The 15,849-nt window shown below is 40.5% G+C and overlaps 1 protein-coding gene across 5 annotated transcripts in view; it reads left to right on the forward strand.

The window, feature by feature from the left end:
- The window catches only part of il15 (interleukin 15), a 53,372-nt gene extending 38,289 nt beyond the window's left edge, over positions 1-15,083 (forward strand). For 4 of the 5 annotated variants that reach the window (XR_012988677.1, XR_012988678.1, XM_076294958.1 and 1 more), the window contains exons 3-6: positions 4,326-4,413; positions 5,044-5,094; positions 12,146-12,283; positions 12,589-15,083. Coding sequence is in view for 3 of the 5 variants with exons in the window: in XM_076294958.1 (XP_076151073.1) it covers positions 4,326-4,413; positions 5,044-5,094; positions 12,146-12,283; positions 12,589-12,711 (400 nt within the window). In the remaining 2 variants the exon portion in view is untranslated. The remainder of the gene's footprint in view (positions 1-4,325; positions 4,414-5,043; positions 5,095-12,145; positions 12,284-12,588) is intronic. The other variant, XM_076294959.1, reaches the window with a different exon arrangement.
- Positions 15,084-15,849: the final 766 nt, after the last annotated feature.

Genomic DNA, 15,849 nt, shown 5'->3' on the forward strand with positions numbered 1-15,849 from the left:
CCTAATTGAAAACAGCTGTCTGGTCGGTGTATCTCCACTAAATTGATGGTGATCGCGTCGCCAGTAGTGTGTGTAGTACAGCAATTAACAGAATTCCACCGTTGCATTTGACTGTCGCATCGCTGGCCGTGTGTGAAATATATGAAAAAGGTGGATCTTTCTGTGTTGCTCTCTCTCTCTCTCTTTCTCTTTCTTTCCCTACTCCCTCTCTTGTTTCCTCTGCTCTCCTCTTTCCCTCCTTCCTTCTCTATGCCTTCTCTATGCCCCCATCTCCACCCCTCTGCTTCAAGGCCACTTCTGCCTTATAGTTTGCACTCTGATTCTCTGGCCCTGTGGCAGTAGGTAAAGGAGGGCACTATTTTTCCTGGCCTCTGTGAGCTAGTTTGATGTAGCTGCTCCCAAAGTAATAATAATGATTATTTTGGTCAAAATTGTAATCACGATGATCGATTAACGAAAAACCTTGTGCATTTCATTGCAGTCATTACAAACAGCAGTTACACAATACAATATGTAATTGGTAGCCTACTAATGAATTATCACCTCAAAAATACACACAATAGATAATATTCCTAGGGAAATATGAATAATACATACTCAAAATATGTACGCTTCTCATAGGCCTGACTTCTACTTAGCTGCATTACATTGCAATTACATACTGTGGTGTGTGGCATATTCAGGCATGTTGGATTAAATTCAGTAACATGTTCGCTGATTATTTGATAAAAATGCCCTTTTGTCATGTTTGTAGGCTTGCCTTCATCACTGCTTGTATCTGCACTAGTTGGCTCTCTGTCGCAGCATATTAGCAGCTTTTTTCTTTCTCCTTCCCTACATGTTTTCACTAGTTATCTTTTCTTGGCTCTCTGCTTCAGCTGCCACAGCAGCGCTGGTTGAAACCACTGGTTGATAGCTGGATAGCTAATATATACGTAAATCACGGTGGTCGGAATGTTTAGTTTCCCACGTGTTTTCAAAGTTTGCAACTTTAGTTAACCTTGTGCACTGACAAGCTGTAACGTACTGATTTCAAAAACCAGACGGGTTCTAATGTTAGATTAGCCATCTTGCCATAAGTTCTCAGAGTAATTTGGTCACCTCAACTGACAGTGATATAATAACAAACTTAGCAGTTACAATTTCGGCGTGGTTCATAATGCTACCGACTGCACAAGCACACACATTACACACACAACCCAAACTGCTTGAGTGGCCTGTGCACAGAGGGGAATAGTGTGTCGAGCGCGTGGCTTAAAGAATCCCATATCCACTCATTTGAGGTGTAGCACCACCTAGTTAAAAATGAAAAGGCGTTGTAATCGCAGGTTTGGCTGACAGGATCAAAACTGCACAGAATTGAGCTGAACTACTTCTATGGCCACTGATAAGGACAACAAGGGGGTGACCATCAAGGCTATGGTCTATGCAGATCACCAGCCCCTCACACTCTCCACCACCGATGTATGTGCGGCACTGAGCAGGACTAATGCATGTAAGGCTGCTGGTCCTGATGGTATCCCCGAAAGCGTACTCAGTGGTTTAGACTGACACATTTAATCTGTCACTAGCCCAGGCAGCTGTCCCCGCGTGCTTTAAAACCACCTCCATCGTGCCAAAACACTCCATCTGCAACAAGCCTTAATGCCTTCTGTCCAGTTGCACTGACTCCCATCATTATGAAGTGCTTTGAGAGGCTGGTCCTGGCCCATCTCAATACCTGCTTACCAACCTCACTGGACCCCTTCCAATTTGCCTATTGTCAGAACAGAAGCACAGAGGATGCCATCTCTACGGCACTTCACTCTGCCCTGTCCCACCTTGACAATAGCAACACCTATGTGAGAATGCTGTTCATTGACTTTAGTTCAGCATTCAACACCATCATCCCCTCCAAACTGATCTCCAAACTAAATGAACTGGGCATCAATACCTCCCTCTGATTCTGGACTTCCTAACCAACAGACCTCAGTCTGTTAGGTTAGATAATCACACCGCCTCAACCATCACCCTGAACACTGGCGTACCACAGGGATGTGTGCTGAGCCCTCTCCTTTACTCCCTCTTTACCTACGACTGCACACCTGTGCATGGTTCAAACACCATAGTCAAGTTTGCAGACGACACTACGGTGATTGGTCTCATCAGCAACAACGATGAGACGGCCTACAGGGAGGAGGTCCAGCACCTAACATTGTGGTGCACTGACAACAACCTGGCTCTCAACACCAAGAAGACCAAAGAGCTCATTGTGGACGTCTAAAGCTAGCACAAACACACCCATTCTTATCAACAGGACTGAAGTGGAGCGTGTCACCAGCTTCTGGGTGTCCACATCTCTGAGGACCTCTCTTGGACAACACCTCTACCCTGATCTAGAAGGCTCACCAGCGTCTCTTCTTTCTGGGTAGACTAAAGAAGGTCCACCTGTCTCCTCAGATTCTGGTGAACTTCATTGCAATTACATTGCAATTACATACTTACATCTATATTATTCTTACTACTATTGTAATGTTACTGCTACTACATTGCACATATCGTACACATTGTTCATACATTGTTCATATTGCATAGCCATATTTATCCTGCTCTTAAGGTAACTGCTAATACACTGCACATATTTATATTAAATTTATATTACTCTAAACCAGTGTTGTTCAACCTTTTTTGTGCCACGGCTAGGGATGTAACGGTATGAAAATTTAACCTCACGGTTATAGTGACCGAAATTATCACGGTTTTCGGTATTATCACAGTATTTCTAAAAGTGTGTTCAATATGTTCAGAAAGCACTGATAGGCCTACACAAGCTGAAATAGTTTCAAAAAGTGTCCCGTTCACTTTTTTCTTCATGTTTAATTGGCTATGTGCTTATAGCTTTACTTACCCTACCATAACTTGGAGTTTGCTATTGCTGTTATTTGGATGCAATGAGTGAGACCAAAGTAAGCGTTCAAAATAAAACTTTAGGCTACTGTATTCTCCTCATAACGTGAGTGGAATGGATTTAATGTTGACGCGAACATAAAAAGACGCAGAGTGGCTACATGATACAGTGCACGTTTTGCAGTGAAAAAGTTAAATCAGGTATAGCCTATAATCCGAATCGTAGCTAAAACCATCAATTAGACAACAGAATCAGTAGGGTACCAGTTTTGTTCCATTGTACCAGGCCTACTGTATGTCAAAAGCAGGCTTGGATGAAGCTGGGAAGGATTAAACACACGGTTTCCACACCGCGGTAATCAAGAGTGATAATCATGATATTTGAAATGAAAACGATAATTATTATCGCCAACATTTTTATCGCGGTTTACCATTATACCGGTAATCGTTACATCCCTAGCCACGGCACACTTTTGACACTTAAAATGTCCCACGGCACACTAACATCCTGTGTGAAGAAAAAATAAACATATCATAGCCTAAAATTTCAAATAATACACAGATATGGCCTTATTATGGCTTCTATGCAAGACCTGCTCAATAAAACAAGCACCCTCTGTTTCATTTGTAGGTGACTATATCTAATTTAATTGATGCGGCCCCCGTTGTACAATGCCTGCATACCACAAATAGTGCAATCATGCAATCAATGAGAGCATGTGGTTATAAATTCTTTGATGCAACAGTTGCTTTTCTGGACCAGTGGACATTTGGGTAATTTTCTGAGGCACACCTGATGATCTCTCACGGCACACTAGTGTGCCCCGGCACAGTGGTTGAAAAACACTGCTCTAAACCACCTTCTGTAAATCAACTGTATACTACTGTCTACACTGCACTATAATTCTTGACCTGTCTATGCACCACTCTCTATACTTTGTATATCACATTGCACTTTTCTGCTTTTTTTGCACTTCTGGTTAGACGCAAACTACATTTCGTTGTCTTTGTACTTGTACTCTGCACAATGACAATAAAGTTGAATCTAATCTAAAAAAAAAAACTGATCAGCGGTCATATTTTGTACCGCTTTGCAGTACATCTAGTTTAACCAGGGTATTAGGTACCGGGTAGTATGCTGTGTCATATCTGTGGTAAAGAAAAAGTATACAAAAGGACTGTAGTATGTGCAGTGGGTGCATTACAACCAGCGTCTGAAGCACAGTGGAGCGGACCTAACAGTGAACTAGATCATTCAGACCCATGCAGACATGAAGTGTTGCATTTATATTTTTGTTCATTTTTGTACATTTAGTCATGAAACCCTGAATGGGATTTATGATGCATCATTATGCATGATGCAATATCATGACATATTTGTTTTCGTAAAAATAATTGTATTTGATATGTAAAGTAAGATCTGATGTTGACCTTTCCAGCTATCTGAGTGCCTTGCTGACAAGCGGTGATGCTTCCCAGATAAATGAAATTCGTAAAATTGTCCCTAAGAAGAATGACATTATAACAGTAAGCAATCGTCTCCATATCTTACTATAATTATTCTGTCTCAATGGTCCCTAAGAAAAATAACATTACAGTAAGCCATCATTTTCACCACTTATTGTGACTATTCTGTCGAGGGGTCGACAAATATGGTGATTTTCAGGACCAGTACCATAATGAAAGATATAGATTATCAATATTTAAGCTGATATATAAATTCAACATGGTCTGGTGTTTAAATAAAGATAGGATAAAAATATCTGCCAAAAAATAACTTATTAGCCAATTGTGATATATGGTGATAAGAGCAGAGCCTTTTTGTCCTTTTCCAAATGAGACATGGCTGGGACAAAATATTGAATTATCATGCTTGTGATGTGTTGTGTCTATGTACTCTAAACAGGAAAAAAGGGTTAATTTGACCTACGTCACTACTTTGTGACTTCTCATGGTGGTGTGCATCAAATAAGTGAGGGTGAAATTGCACTGAAGAAACTGATAGGGAGACATGGCATACAGTGCAAAACCTATGCACTTTCTTGTGTAATGAACATATAATTACTGCTTTTGCCTATTTAGGAGTACATACGTAGATATTATGATGAATTATATAATTGAATGTGCGTTATTAACATGTCATGTCTTTTCTCCCAGGCATCGGATGTCATGCTGTACACCCCAGATATAAATGTTATTATAAAAGAAGTAAGTAGTGCTTTTTTCCATTATTACTATACAGGGGTGCGTTTTCCCAAAAACGTAGCAACTATGGTTTTGGGAAACACGCCCCAGTACTGTTATACAAGCATATTCCTTCTTCTCCGGGAAGTAAGTGTAAGAACTTAACATTTTGCATGAAAATGTAGTTTTATCTTGACATCAGTTTTCAAAAGATAAATTTTGTCTCATAGGCCTATTTTTCTTACACATTTTTAATGTTTATGGCCTCTCAATTGATAGAAATATAGCTAAGAAGTCCTAGTAATGGATTTGAGATTGGTGGCTGATGTTGGAAGGGCACCTCAATTTACACAGTGTCTTGTGACTACTGGTGTTGTGTGAGTACTACTGGTGCAGTGTGAGTACATTGTTGACTTGATTGACTTAATGATTCACTTTCAAGATGAATTTGAGGAAGCATTTAAAAAGAGAAAGAGAAAGTATGTGGAACTGGTTGTGGAAGTGTTGCGATAGTGTCATGGAGACCTTACTTTGCAATTTACTTCTCTATAGCAAAGACTGCCAGTCAAATGTACAAAAGCACATTGAGGCAAGATGTGTATGGTTTTTGTTTGTTGTCTGTGGTCTGTTTGTCTGTTTTCTTTCTGTCTATCTGATCCGGGGATATATTATAGGATGTTTCTCAGTGATGATATGGAGGCACAGCATTTCTGAATTTGTTCTTTATCTTTGTTCTAAGACTACAGGGGAAGCTCAGCCTCCTCTAAAATATCATGTATTACATTAGCCTACTCTTCCAAATAGAACATGCTAAAAATGTGTTTAACTTCATGGCTAGTTTTTCAGCAACTGGTACAAAATATGAGCGGTACAAAATATGACTGCCGCCCAGTCCTGCACATTCTCTCCGCAAACATAAATCACACATGTCAATTTGTCTCCATCTCCTACTCCATCCCCTATTCTTGCAACTTTCGTGTATGTAAAAGAGTGTGTGCATGTGTGCATTTGCTTCTCTGTGCGTTTTCGCTTGTGAGTCTGTGTGATGGTTGTGTGTGTGTGTGCGTGTGTCTGCTTGCCTGCAAGTGTGTGTGTGTTTTGTGTGTCTGTGCGCTTGTGTGTGTGTGTGTGTGTTTGTTCGCTTGTGAGTGGGTGTGTGGGGTTAATAGTGTGTGTGTGTGTTTATGTGTGTGTGTGTGCGTGTTCCTGCTTGCCCGCATGTGTGTGTTTTTATGTGTGTGTGTGTGTTTGCATGTGTGTGTGCGTGTGTTTTTATGTGTGTGTGTGTGTATGTGTGCGTGTAAGTCTGTGCGTGTGTGTGTGTGTATGTGAGTGCGCGTGTACGTATGCTTGCATGTCTATTGTGTGCATGTGTGTGCGTGTGTCTTTATGTGTGTGTGTGTGTTTATGCGTGTGTTTGTTTATGTATGTATTTGCATGCGTGCGTGTGTGAGTGTGTGCATTCCCCCTGTGTCTGTGTGTGTGTGTACTTGTGTGTGTGTCTGTGTGCATTTATATGTGTGTGTGTGTGTATGTGTGTGTGTGTGCCTGCATGTTTGAAACTGAAACTGTTGATGTAGAGGATGAGAACAGTCAGAGACAGTCACAAGATGGAGTTTGCTTTCTTAAGCAGATGTTTGTTGTAGAGATCCTGTAAAGTTTCTTGTCCAAACCCAATAATTTTGCTACTAACACTAACAAACTTGTTCAGTAGATTCCTCTCTTTTACCTTCAAGGATTGAAACCAACAAATAAAGGAGAATGTAATAACAGACTCAATAAAGGAATGATAAAACATAGTCATCAGGGTAGAGTCAACCTGAAATTTAGTGAGTTTCGAAGACAAAAAAGACGCTGCTGGCTTTTCTTATAGATCGAGTCAGTGTTTATCTCAAATGTCAGCTTGTTGTCAAGAAAAGTGCCTAAGTACTTATAAGACTCTACAGATTCGACTGTCTGACCATCAATCATTATGATATCAGTAGAAGGCTGAACACTTCTGATGAGCCAGACCCACATTAAAATGTAGAGTCTGGGCACTTACCGTTCGCAGTGCTCAGTCCGAGGGGCGGGATAGCCACTACTAGCTGAGCTAGTTGGCTAGTTTAAACGTTTGCCAACTTAATAAAAGCTTAACTCGTGTCACACTGTTCGCCAGCAGCAACATCCATCTTATTTGTTTTCAAGTAGCAGGGAATTCAAGCCAAACCGTTGCAATCGCTGCCATCAATCATTATGTTAAGCCCAGCTAATGACTCTATACACTATTTCATTGGCCTGATTAAGTTTAGATTTCTGGAGCTCACAAGCCAACTAGGGGCGCGTCTAGATTTCTAGGCTAATGCACATGTCCTTTGTCTTTAAACGTTTAAGGATAAAAAAGATTCCTGACACCATTTTAAAAAAATAATCAACCACAGGACCATGCAATGTTTCAGAGCTATTTAACAGGCTCACTATAACTGTGTCATCCGCACACTTCAATATATGACGGTTTTCAAAATTGCTATGGTCATTTGTGTACAATATATACAGCAAGGGAGAGAACACACCCTTGAGGTGAGCCAGTAGATGTTACAGATAGATCAGAAAATTGGCCATTTACTCTGACTCTTTGTGTCCTAAATGTAAGAAAATCCAAAATCCAGCCAGCAATACTACCTTCCAGACCAAAGTTATCCCTTAGTCTCTGGATTAGTAGGTGTGGCTGAATAGTATTGAAGGCGGATGAGAAGTCAACAAACATCAATCTAACATGGTTTTTTGGACGTTTCAGTGAATATAATCAAAAAAATCTTGCCAACTGCAGCTTAAACATGTTATGCTTTGGATTAAGTTGTCTGTCAGTCCAAAAATAAATCAAATTAAAAATCAAATCAGCACCATCATTTGCTGCTTTGGTGATGTCAATCTTCCTCAGAGTGGATCTCACCTGAAGATGAGAATGAGTGCAGGCTCATTCCTGGAGTAAAAACTCCTTCCTGTCCCCTGGAGCAATATGTCATATTAATGTCCATAGTTCACCAGTCATTATTACAACACAACATAACAACATATTGCATGTATATAGTGCTTTTCAAGGCACCCAAAGCGCTTTACAGTGAAGGGAGAACCTCACTGTAAATGCACGGCAGCCATTATGCTCCAGAACGCAACTGCATAATGCGTATTACAGTAGATACACACTCCTGAACCTTTCTTCTTACTGGAGTCACCAGTGCTGTCTGCTTGGTACACAGAGCAGCATGCTAGCATGACGGCAACACCTGGGATGGTGCCCTCCAGACAAGTCTTTGTGATTACCCATGCAGTAATCCTCAATCGTAATTTGTCTATCTGAGATTGGGATTGATTTAGGCCTACTAGTAAAAGTAAAATTATCATAGAAATACTCAACGTTTGGAGGTATAACTTTGCAGACCTTCCTTTGATATGTAGATGCACACAGTATCAGAGAATTGAGCGTCAGCATCAGTTCTGGCAGGCCAAGTAGTCAAGGTGCTGCTTATCAACTGTCAACTCTCTTCGCACTCAGGACATCAGGCCCACAGAGCGGTCGAGCAGGAAGGTTTTCCAAAATTGGCTAATTTCACATGGAAAGACCCAAAGGTATTACATGAAGATGCCATACTTAAAGCCACTGGCAAATGGCCCTAAACAGCTGGCTGGCATTTAGCCATGGTTGTTGTGGGGAAGTCTCTCAGTAATGCTTGTTGTGGGTGTTGTGTGGGCATGAAGTAAACAATGCATTCTCAGACCAGGGGCCTATAGACCGGTTTCAGGTCACTAACAACTGTCGTTAAGGACGAACTCGGAGGACAAGCAAACCCAGAGCCGTATAGCAATACATTGAGAGAAAGACGCAAGGAGGTTGAAAATTGTTAACTTTTGGCAGAGAAAAGCAGACGGAAATTCCCCTGTGTGGTACAGGAGACATTTCATTTTTTGTGATGTGTCCATTCAAAGCTAAAAACAATTAAAATGCCAATAAAGTAGGCAGGCCTAGGTGCTATGACATTTGGATACGAAGCATGCATTATGAAGCTACGAAGTTATGCCACAAATGTTATCTTCATGCTCAAGAGGAAAAACTCAAGTCGTGTAGGCTAAATAACATAGGGTAGTGACGTTAACAACGTGTTTTTTTATCATAATCCTCAGCATATCATTTTAATGAGAGACTTATGATCCATGAGAACGGAGGCTACATTACACCCCATTTGAGTTGTTTGTTTTAGAAAAGAAGACATGGGCTTGCAAGTAACGTTATTGCATAAGCCTACTATAAGGTAGCCTAGCTTATAGCTAATCCGTCATAGGCTCCTGTCCTGTCAGTTAACATCCAGCACAATGCATTTTGTGCATTGTAACGTTATTTCAGTCAATCGTTCAATGTGTGGCCAGCATAGGCTACTTTATCGAAGTAATTATCCTCTGACCTCGGGGAAATGATTGTCCATCCCTGTCATTATGTACCCTTTGAGTAGGTAATGTTCTCACTAAATCTAAACTAATTGTTTCTGCAGTCGAAGCCCTAACGTTAACATTAGCTTAAAGGGGTGGTTCAGGATTTTGGACATAAGACCTCATTTCCAAGTAAGCAAGTGTGATATTTATCAGTGGAGACCGTTTTCAACACGTTTCATCCAGTCCTTGTAATTGCAGAGTTCGCAGGTGCTAGGCTAGCGCAAGTCAACGGTATGTGCTAGCCTGCCACTAAAGACAGTCTTACCCACTCCAAAGTACACCCGAGGCAAATTCTAGACAATCGATGTAAATGTCTGTGTTGATAGAATAGTGTAAGAAATACAACTACCCTCGCATCGCGTTGCAATAGTTATACTTTGGTCCCTGAAGTTGGTAGTAGTCATTTTGCATCTCAGCAGCGGACTGATATTACCAAGGCTACTACTAAGTATCCCCATTGGAGTGCGCTTTACTGTTTACTTTTCGGCGCAGTACTACTAACCGGAGCAAGTATAATTCCGTTGTGGTAAGAAACTAGTCCCTCAAAATGTAATGCGATCGTTGAAATGCAAGGATAGAATAACGTTAGAAATAACAGTATCAATACAGACATTTACATCGATAGTCTGGCGTTATAATTTTTTTGCCTCGGGTGTACTGTGGAGTGGGTAAGACTGTTTTTAGTGGCAGGCTAGCACATACCGTTGACTTGCGCTAGCCTAGCACCTGCGAACTCTGCAATTAGAAGGACTGGATGAAACGTGTTGAAAACGGTCTCCACTGATAAATATCACACTTGCTTACTTGGAAATGAGGTCTTATGTCCAAAATCCTGAACCACCCCTTTAAGCCTAACCTAACTTTACAGTGACTGGCCACATGTTTAGTCTACCTTCCGTAAAATCCGTTGCTTTTTCATAGGTAAATCCCCTACACATCTAGATGAAAACAATCCAGACTCGGCTACACCGAAATATTTCGGCAATATGTTTTTATTCTTCATCTTATATCAAGTTCAGCCAGCATGTTTTCTATGCGCTGTCAGTGTAAACGACTAGTGCTTGTCCTCCGAGTTCGTTCTTGACTACGGTTGTTAGGGACCTGAAACCGGTCTATTGCACAAAACTAGGATAAGGGATTAAGTCGGGATATCTTGGTTATCCTGGCTCAATTTATCCGTGATCCAGTTGCACAAAAGCGGGATAGGGGGCAGCAGGATATGTTATGGTATAAGTTACCATGGCGATTTATTCTGTGGAGCTAGCCTGCTCCAGACCAGGCTAAGTTCCAGGATCTATTTAATCTCATCCCTTATCTCAGTCAGCAGTCACCACAAACAGAAACCAATAATTATTCCACTGCCCACTACACATTGTTATCACATATACCTAGACCCATTGTCATTATTTAAACGTTTGTGATCATTAATTAACTTTTACATACTAGCCATTCCCGACCTGTCATGCGACAATGTGACATCACGGGAGTGCCTAACCATTTCGCACGTGGTGGTCGCGGAACTTGTTGCAATATTCTCCTAAACAGAGGTGTTGCTGTTTGTTGCTGTTGTGAAAAGGCTATCGCTACCTACTTCACACCGCAGAAGAAGCAATGAAGCCGCTAGTTGCCATGGTGAATCAGTGAATCTGTGATCGGTGGCGGGGTCTATTTGAGGGAGCCGTGAGCGTGCACTTATCCAGGATAGGTTTCACCTGGCTTGATGAATCCATGTCTGCTCATCCTGGCTTGGTCTTTGTGCAACCAATTAAGCCTGTACGCTCTTATTTTGGATTCATTGAGCGCAGCTCAGTAACTTATCCCGGATGTCTTAATTCTGCTTTTGTGCAACGGACCCCAGTTCTCTTTTGAGATGTGTCTTAAACCATCATGAGTGTAGAAAGGGGTGGCTCTGGGATGCCAGGCACCACTGTTGAGACCTTGGGAGGTGTTGACATAATTCAATATAAAACAAATGAAGGAAAGTGCCCATTTGACAACTCCAGTGAAGTACTCACAAAGACCAAGTTTATAAGTCTCGTTAAGGATGATGGTATGGTGGTTGTGGTGCACCCTGCTGTGTCAGAATACTTAGGCAATGTTGTTGGGTTTGAGTACTTGCATGTAACATTGACAGATCTGGCCGCTGTGGAAAGGCTCCACTCCAGTTCCACTGATAAAGAATCTTTTAAATTAATTGTTAATTTGACCATTTTACCACAGACATACAGTACTTTCAGACTTCAGACACTAGCATTTATTTAAATCAAGCTGAAAATAATGAAACCACCTGCACTATTGCAATAATCTATCATTGATGTGTACACTTTTTCATCAACTCAATAGATACTGTATACAGTATTCATATCCTGTTTCACATCTTTGGACTTTGTCAACCTCTTTGGATGTTTGGCTTATATTTATTTGGTTTGTTTGAAAAATGTAGCTTTATGCAAATAATTCCATGGCATATTTCTGTCGTTTGTAGCCTTTTACACAAAACCCCATGTAGTAAACCAATGTAGAATAGCTGTATGTTGTTAGTAATGTCTACTGTAGATGTGCTTGCACTTAGATTATGAATGACTTATAATGAATTACTGTGATCCAGAAAGGCTGTGAGTGCTTCTTCATGAAGTGCTACCTGCTGGAGCTAAACGTCTACTGGGAAGAAAACGAAATCGTTCAGGACCCTATATTAAAAGACAACCTTGAAGCCATAGAGGAATGCCTTGAAAAGAAGTCCAATGTAAGTCAATAAAATGCAATGTAAATCATTCCTTAATCAAATTTCCTCTTTCTGTCAGAAAAAAACTTGTAATAAAATGACATGTTGATGTGAATTCAGGTCATGTGTGCTCCCACTGCTTCCCATGTTTGAGCACATAAATATTTATGCTATATACACCTCACATCAGTCGCTGCTTAAATGTTTGAGCACATAATTATTTATGCTATACACACCTCACATCAATTGCTGCTTAAATGTTAGAAACATAATCTGCTTTATGTTAGACACATGTTACATCTCCTGATTTCCGTTTGTTTTCATAGATCTGCTCACCATGTGAAGCTCAACCTGTTGCCAATATTTCTATGTTCTCCTCAAGTCTGAATGACACTTTAGATTACTTTAGTACGCTGGGCAATGACGAAGACATTTACTGCACCTGTTAATGTTTAAAGTCCATTCTTCCTGAGGATCTGCTGCTTTTTGCTGTTTGACTTCAAGCACATTGATAAAATGGACTATATTGTGAACAAAACAATGTAAGCTAATATGCAATCCACAAAGTTGTAAAATTGTAATACATACCCACAAAAAGCCTTTACAGGTGAACTTAATGTGACCTCTAAACTTTTGTATGCGCATGTCTAACAGTTCAGTGTTTCAGTACTTTCTGTACTGAATCATTAAATTTCACCCGAAAGCCAGATATCCCTAACCTTTTCTGAGTAGTGTAAGTTGTAAGCTATTATGTATGAATCTTTTCTATATTTAAGAATCTTATAGAATATACTATGCACTATGTTTTTTTTACGACACATTTTGAATGTCAGGAATATATATGATAGTGCATGATACTATTTTCTCTTACAATATTGCCTTTTCCTTTATAATGATACTTTGACTGTAAAGACAACCGTGTTACAGGGCATGCAAGGTAGACTTAGTGGGTTTGCCAGGAGTGCAGGCTTAAGGGGGGCTCATTACTGGGCATAGGAGATCCATGTTCCACCTGTTTGATGGCACCAATGCCACTGACATTGTTAAGTTCCGTTCCCCCTGGAAACAACTCTGCTCTGGAATTACTCAGGCCACTGCCCCTGGAAAGAAATCTCATTAGCGCTGCGATCTGACTCATCAGAAGTGAGGTGGTGGAGAGGCAACAGGATGGTGCCAGCGTTGACCAGAGATTTCCTGATTCCTGTCGCCTGCTGCAGGTCAGTGAGGAGCAGCAGGGCTGAGTTTTGGGCGTAGCTGCCCTAACCCCACCGCTCCCCTCTCCCTTTGCACAGCCTCCAGCTCGCGGGTGATCCTCTCTGCCACAAAGTCCTGCGTCCGTCCACAGCAGATAGACAGCACCTGGGCAGCCAGGTCCTGGGGCACCTTGGCGACATAGTCCAACATTCGGCCCGCACTGCAGGCATGACTGCAGATGTCCTCAGCGACTCAGAATGTGCTGCGCAGAAATGTCTTTCAGCCACAAGCTTCTGACACAGAAAGCATAGCAGACGCTCCAGAACCTCTCCCTGGACCTCCAACTGCTCATCTGTATTCCGCAACTCCCGGAGGTCCATAGCTGCCATTTTATCCACAGTCTTGTTTTTGACGGATAAACAGTTAGCTTGGTCAGTTCTCTCTGTCTTGTTACGCTACCACTTTTATTTCTCTGTGTCAGAGAGCCAAGGATATAGTCAATTTATCTTCAAAGATGAAGAAAATAGATATAATATTTCCTAGATATAATAGATTTCTATTTCTTACATATAATAGATATTACATCAGATAACTTTCTCTATCAAAACAGGCATCTCACTTTGCTTGTTTCTGTGTCTGAATGTAGAATGTGAATTGTCTATACAGTGATGGTCAAAAGTGTTGGCACCCATACTAAAGTTGACTAAAAAGAGGAATATAAAATCTTTTGGAAATTGATTAATGTCTTTCAGTTACTGTAGCCTATTAGCTGGTTTGATTTGCATTGAGCTAATAGGCTAACTGAAATAACACCATCTACAGTAGGTATGGTGAAGGGTGTGATGTGGGGTTATTTTAATTCCAAAGGCCAAGGGACCTTTATCAGGATGCATAGTATCCTGGATCCATGAAATAACTGGCCTTTAAAAATAAAAATCTGCCTGCCTCTATGGGAATTTAACATAGGGGTGCCTATACTTATGATCCCTGTATTTTAAGGAAGAGCATTTATTTATTTAAGATACATTATTCATTCACAAAGAAAATTGGTGTCCTTAAAGGTTGGGTGCCAACACTTTTGACCATCACTGTAATCTGAAAAGGTTCAATACCACCATTGGTCACCCCCTCTCTATAAAACTATAAAAACATCTGGCTTCACTCACCAGGAACTTCACTTGTGTCTTTCTGCTCTGATCAGGATCATTTCATGGACTCCTAGCTCGTCAAGTCAGTGATGATCTGACCAAAGATGTTACCTGATTTTAAATGCTGAGTAACAGCAGGAAGGAACAAATCGAATATGTGTATCATCTTCTATCCAGTGCAGAATGGTCATGTGATATGATAGGTGGAGAGAGGGTAACAAAAAAGGGAATGAATGAATTACTGTGAAGTAAAAATGTCTTAGACGACAAGTGTAAGATTGAAACCTGTCTGTGCTGTTTTTGTACAACTATAAGGTATGCTAAAATAAATGTCTATGATATGCTGTTGTTGATTGGTTGAATACTTTCTACAGCGGGGGAAGTACTTCCAGTGCAGCTATTCGTATGAAATTGTCACCAGATGTTAGTATTACCTCAGGTAATCCACGCATATTAAACAAATCAAACATTAAAGTTCATTGGTGTTATGTGTAATAAAGTGGAATGACACAGGAAAAGAGTATAAACCTGCAACCAGAGGGGAGAGGCTGAAACTCAGTGTGCAATGGATAGGAACTGTCATTTAAAATTAAACTGGTTATGCGCTTTAGCTGTCTTGTATACAAGGTCTCCAAATCTCCAAATCAGCCTACTAGACCACTTAACTATTTGATTTAGAGAGCTCTTGTTTTTCAAAGAGGTTCCCAAACCAGGCTGCAAGTGCAAATGATAAAACTGATTCAATAAAAGCATAGTAAAACAGGTCCATGATGGATTTGTGAAACTGAAAGATAGATAGATAGATAGATAGATACTTTATTGATCCTCCAGGGGAAATTCAAGACTGGCTTAATTTCCTCAAACAGAACAAATGGTGGTTTGGCGATCAATGGTTGATCAGCAGACTTTTTCAAAGAGACTGCCATTCATTCTCACTCTTTGTGTCCTACTTGTTAAAAAGTTAAGGATCCAGCCTACCAAGTTGTTGCTCAGGTCAAACTGTTCTAACAGCCTTGTGATTAAAATATATGGATACAGCCATAATTAACTGTTAACTGAAGTTTGGGATATGAAAGTACTAAATTACCCTTCACCCAGTGCTCAATTTGCAAAGTATTAGGTGGTGGAGCTCAATAGAATATATATATATATATATATATATATATATATATATATTTACAGCATATTTAGGGGACAGACAGTTAGCAGATCGTGAAATGTTTGCTGTATGTGACAAAAATCTTC

Source organism: Alosa pseudoharengus, unplaced genomic scaffold, assembly GCF_046254945.1.
Source record: "Alosa pseudoharengus isolate Yale_2024_CS ecotype anadromous, Long Island Sound unplaced genomic scaffold, YU_APseudo_1.1 YU_APseudo_1.1_scf_2, whole genome shotgun sequence".
Lineage (NCBI taxonomy): Eukaryota > Metazoa > Chordata > Actinopteri > Clupeiformes > Clupeidae > Alosa > Alosa pseudoharengus.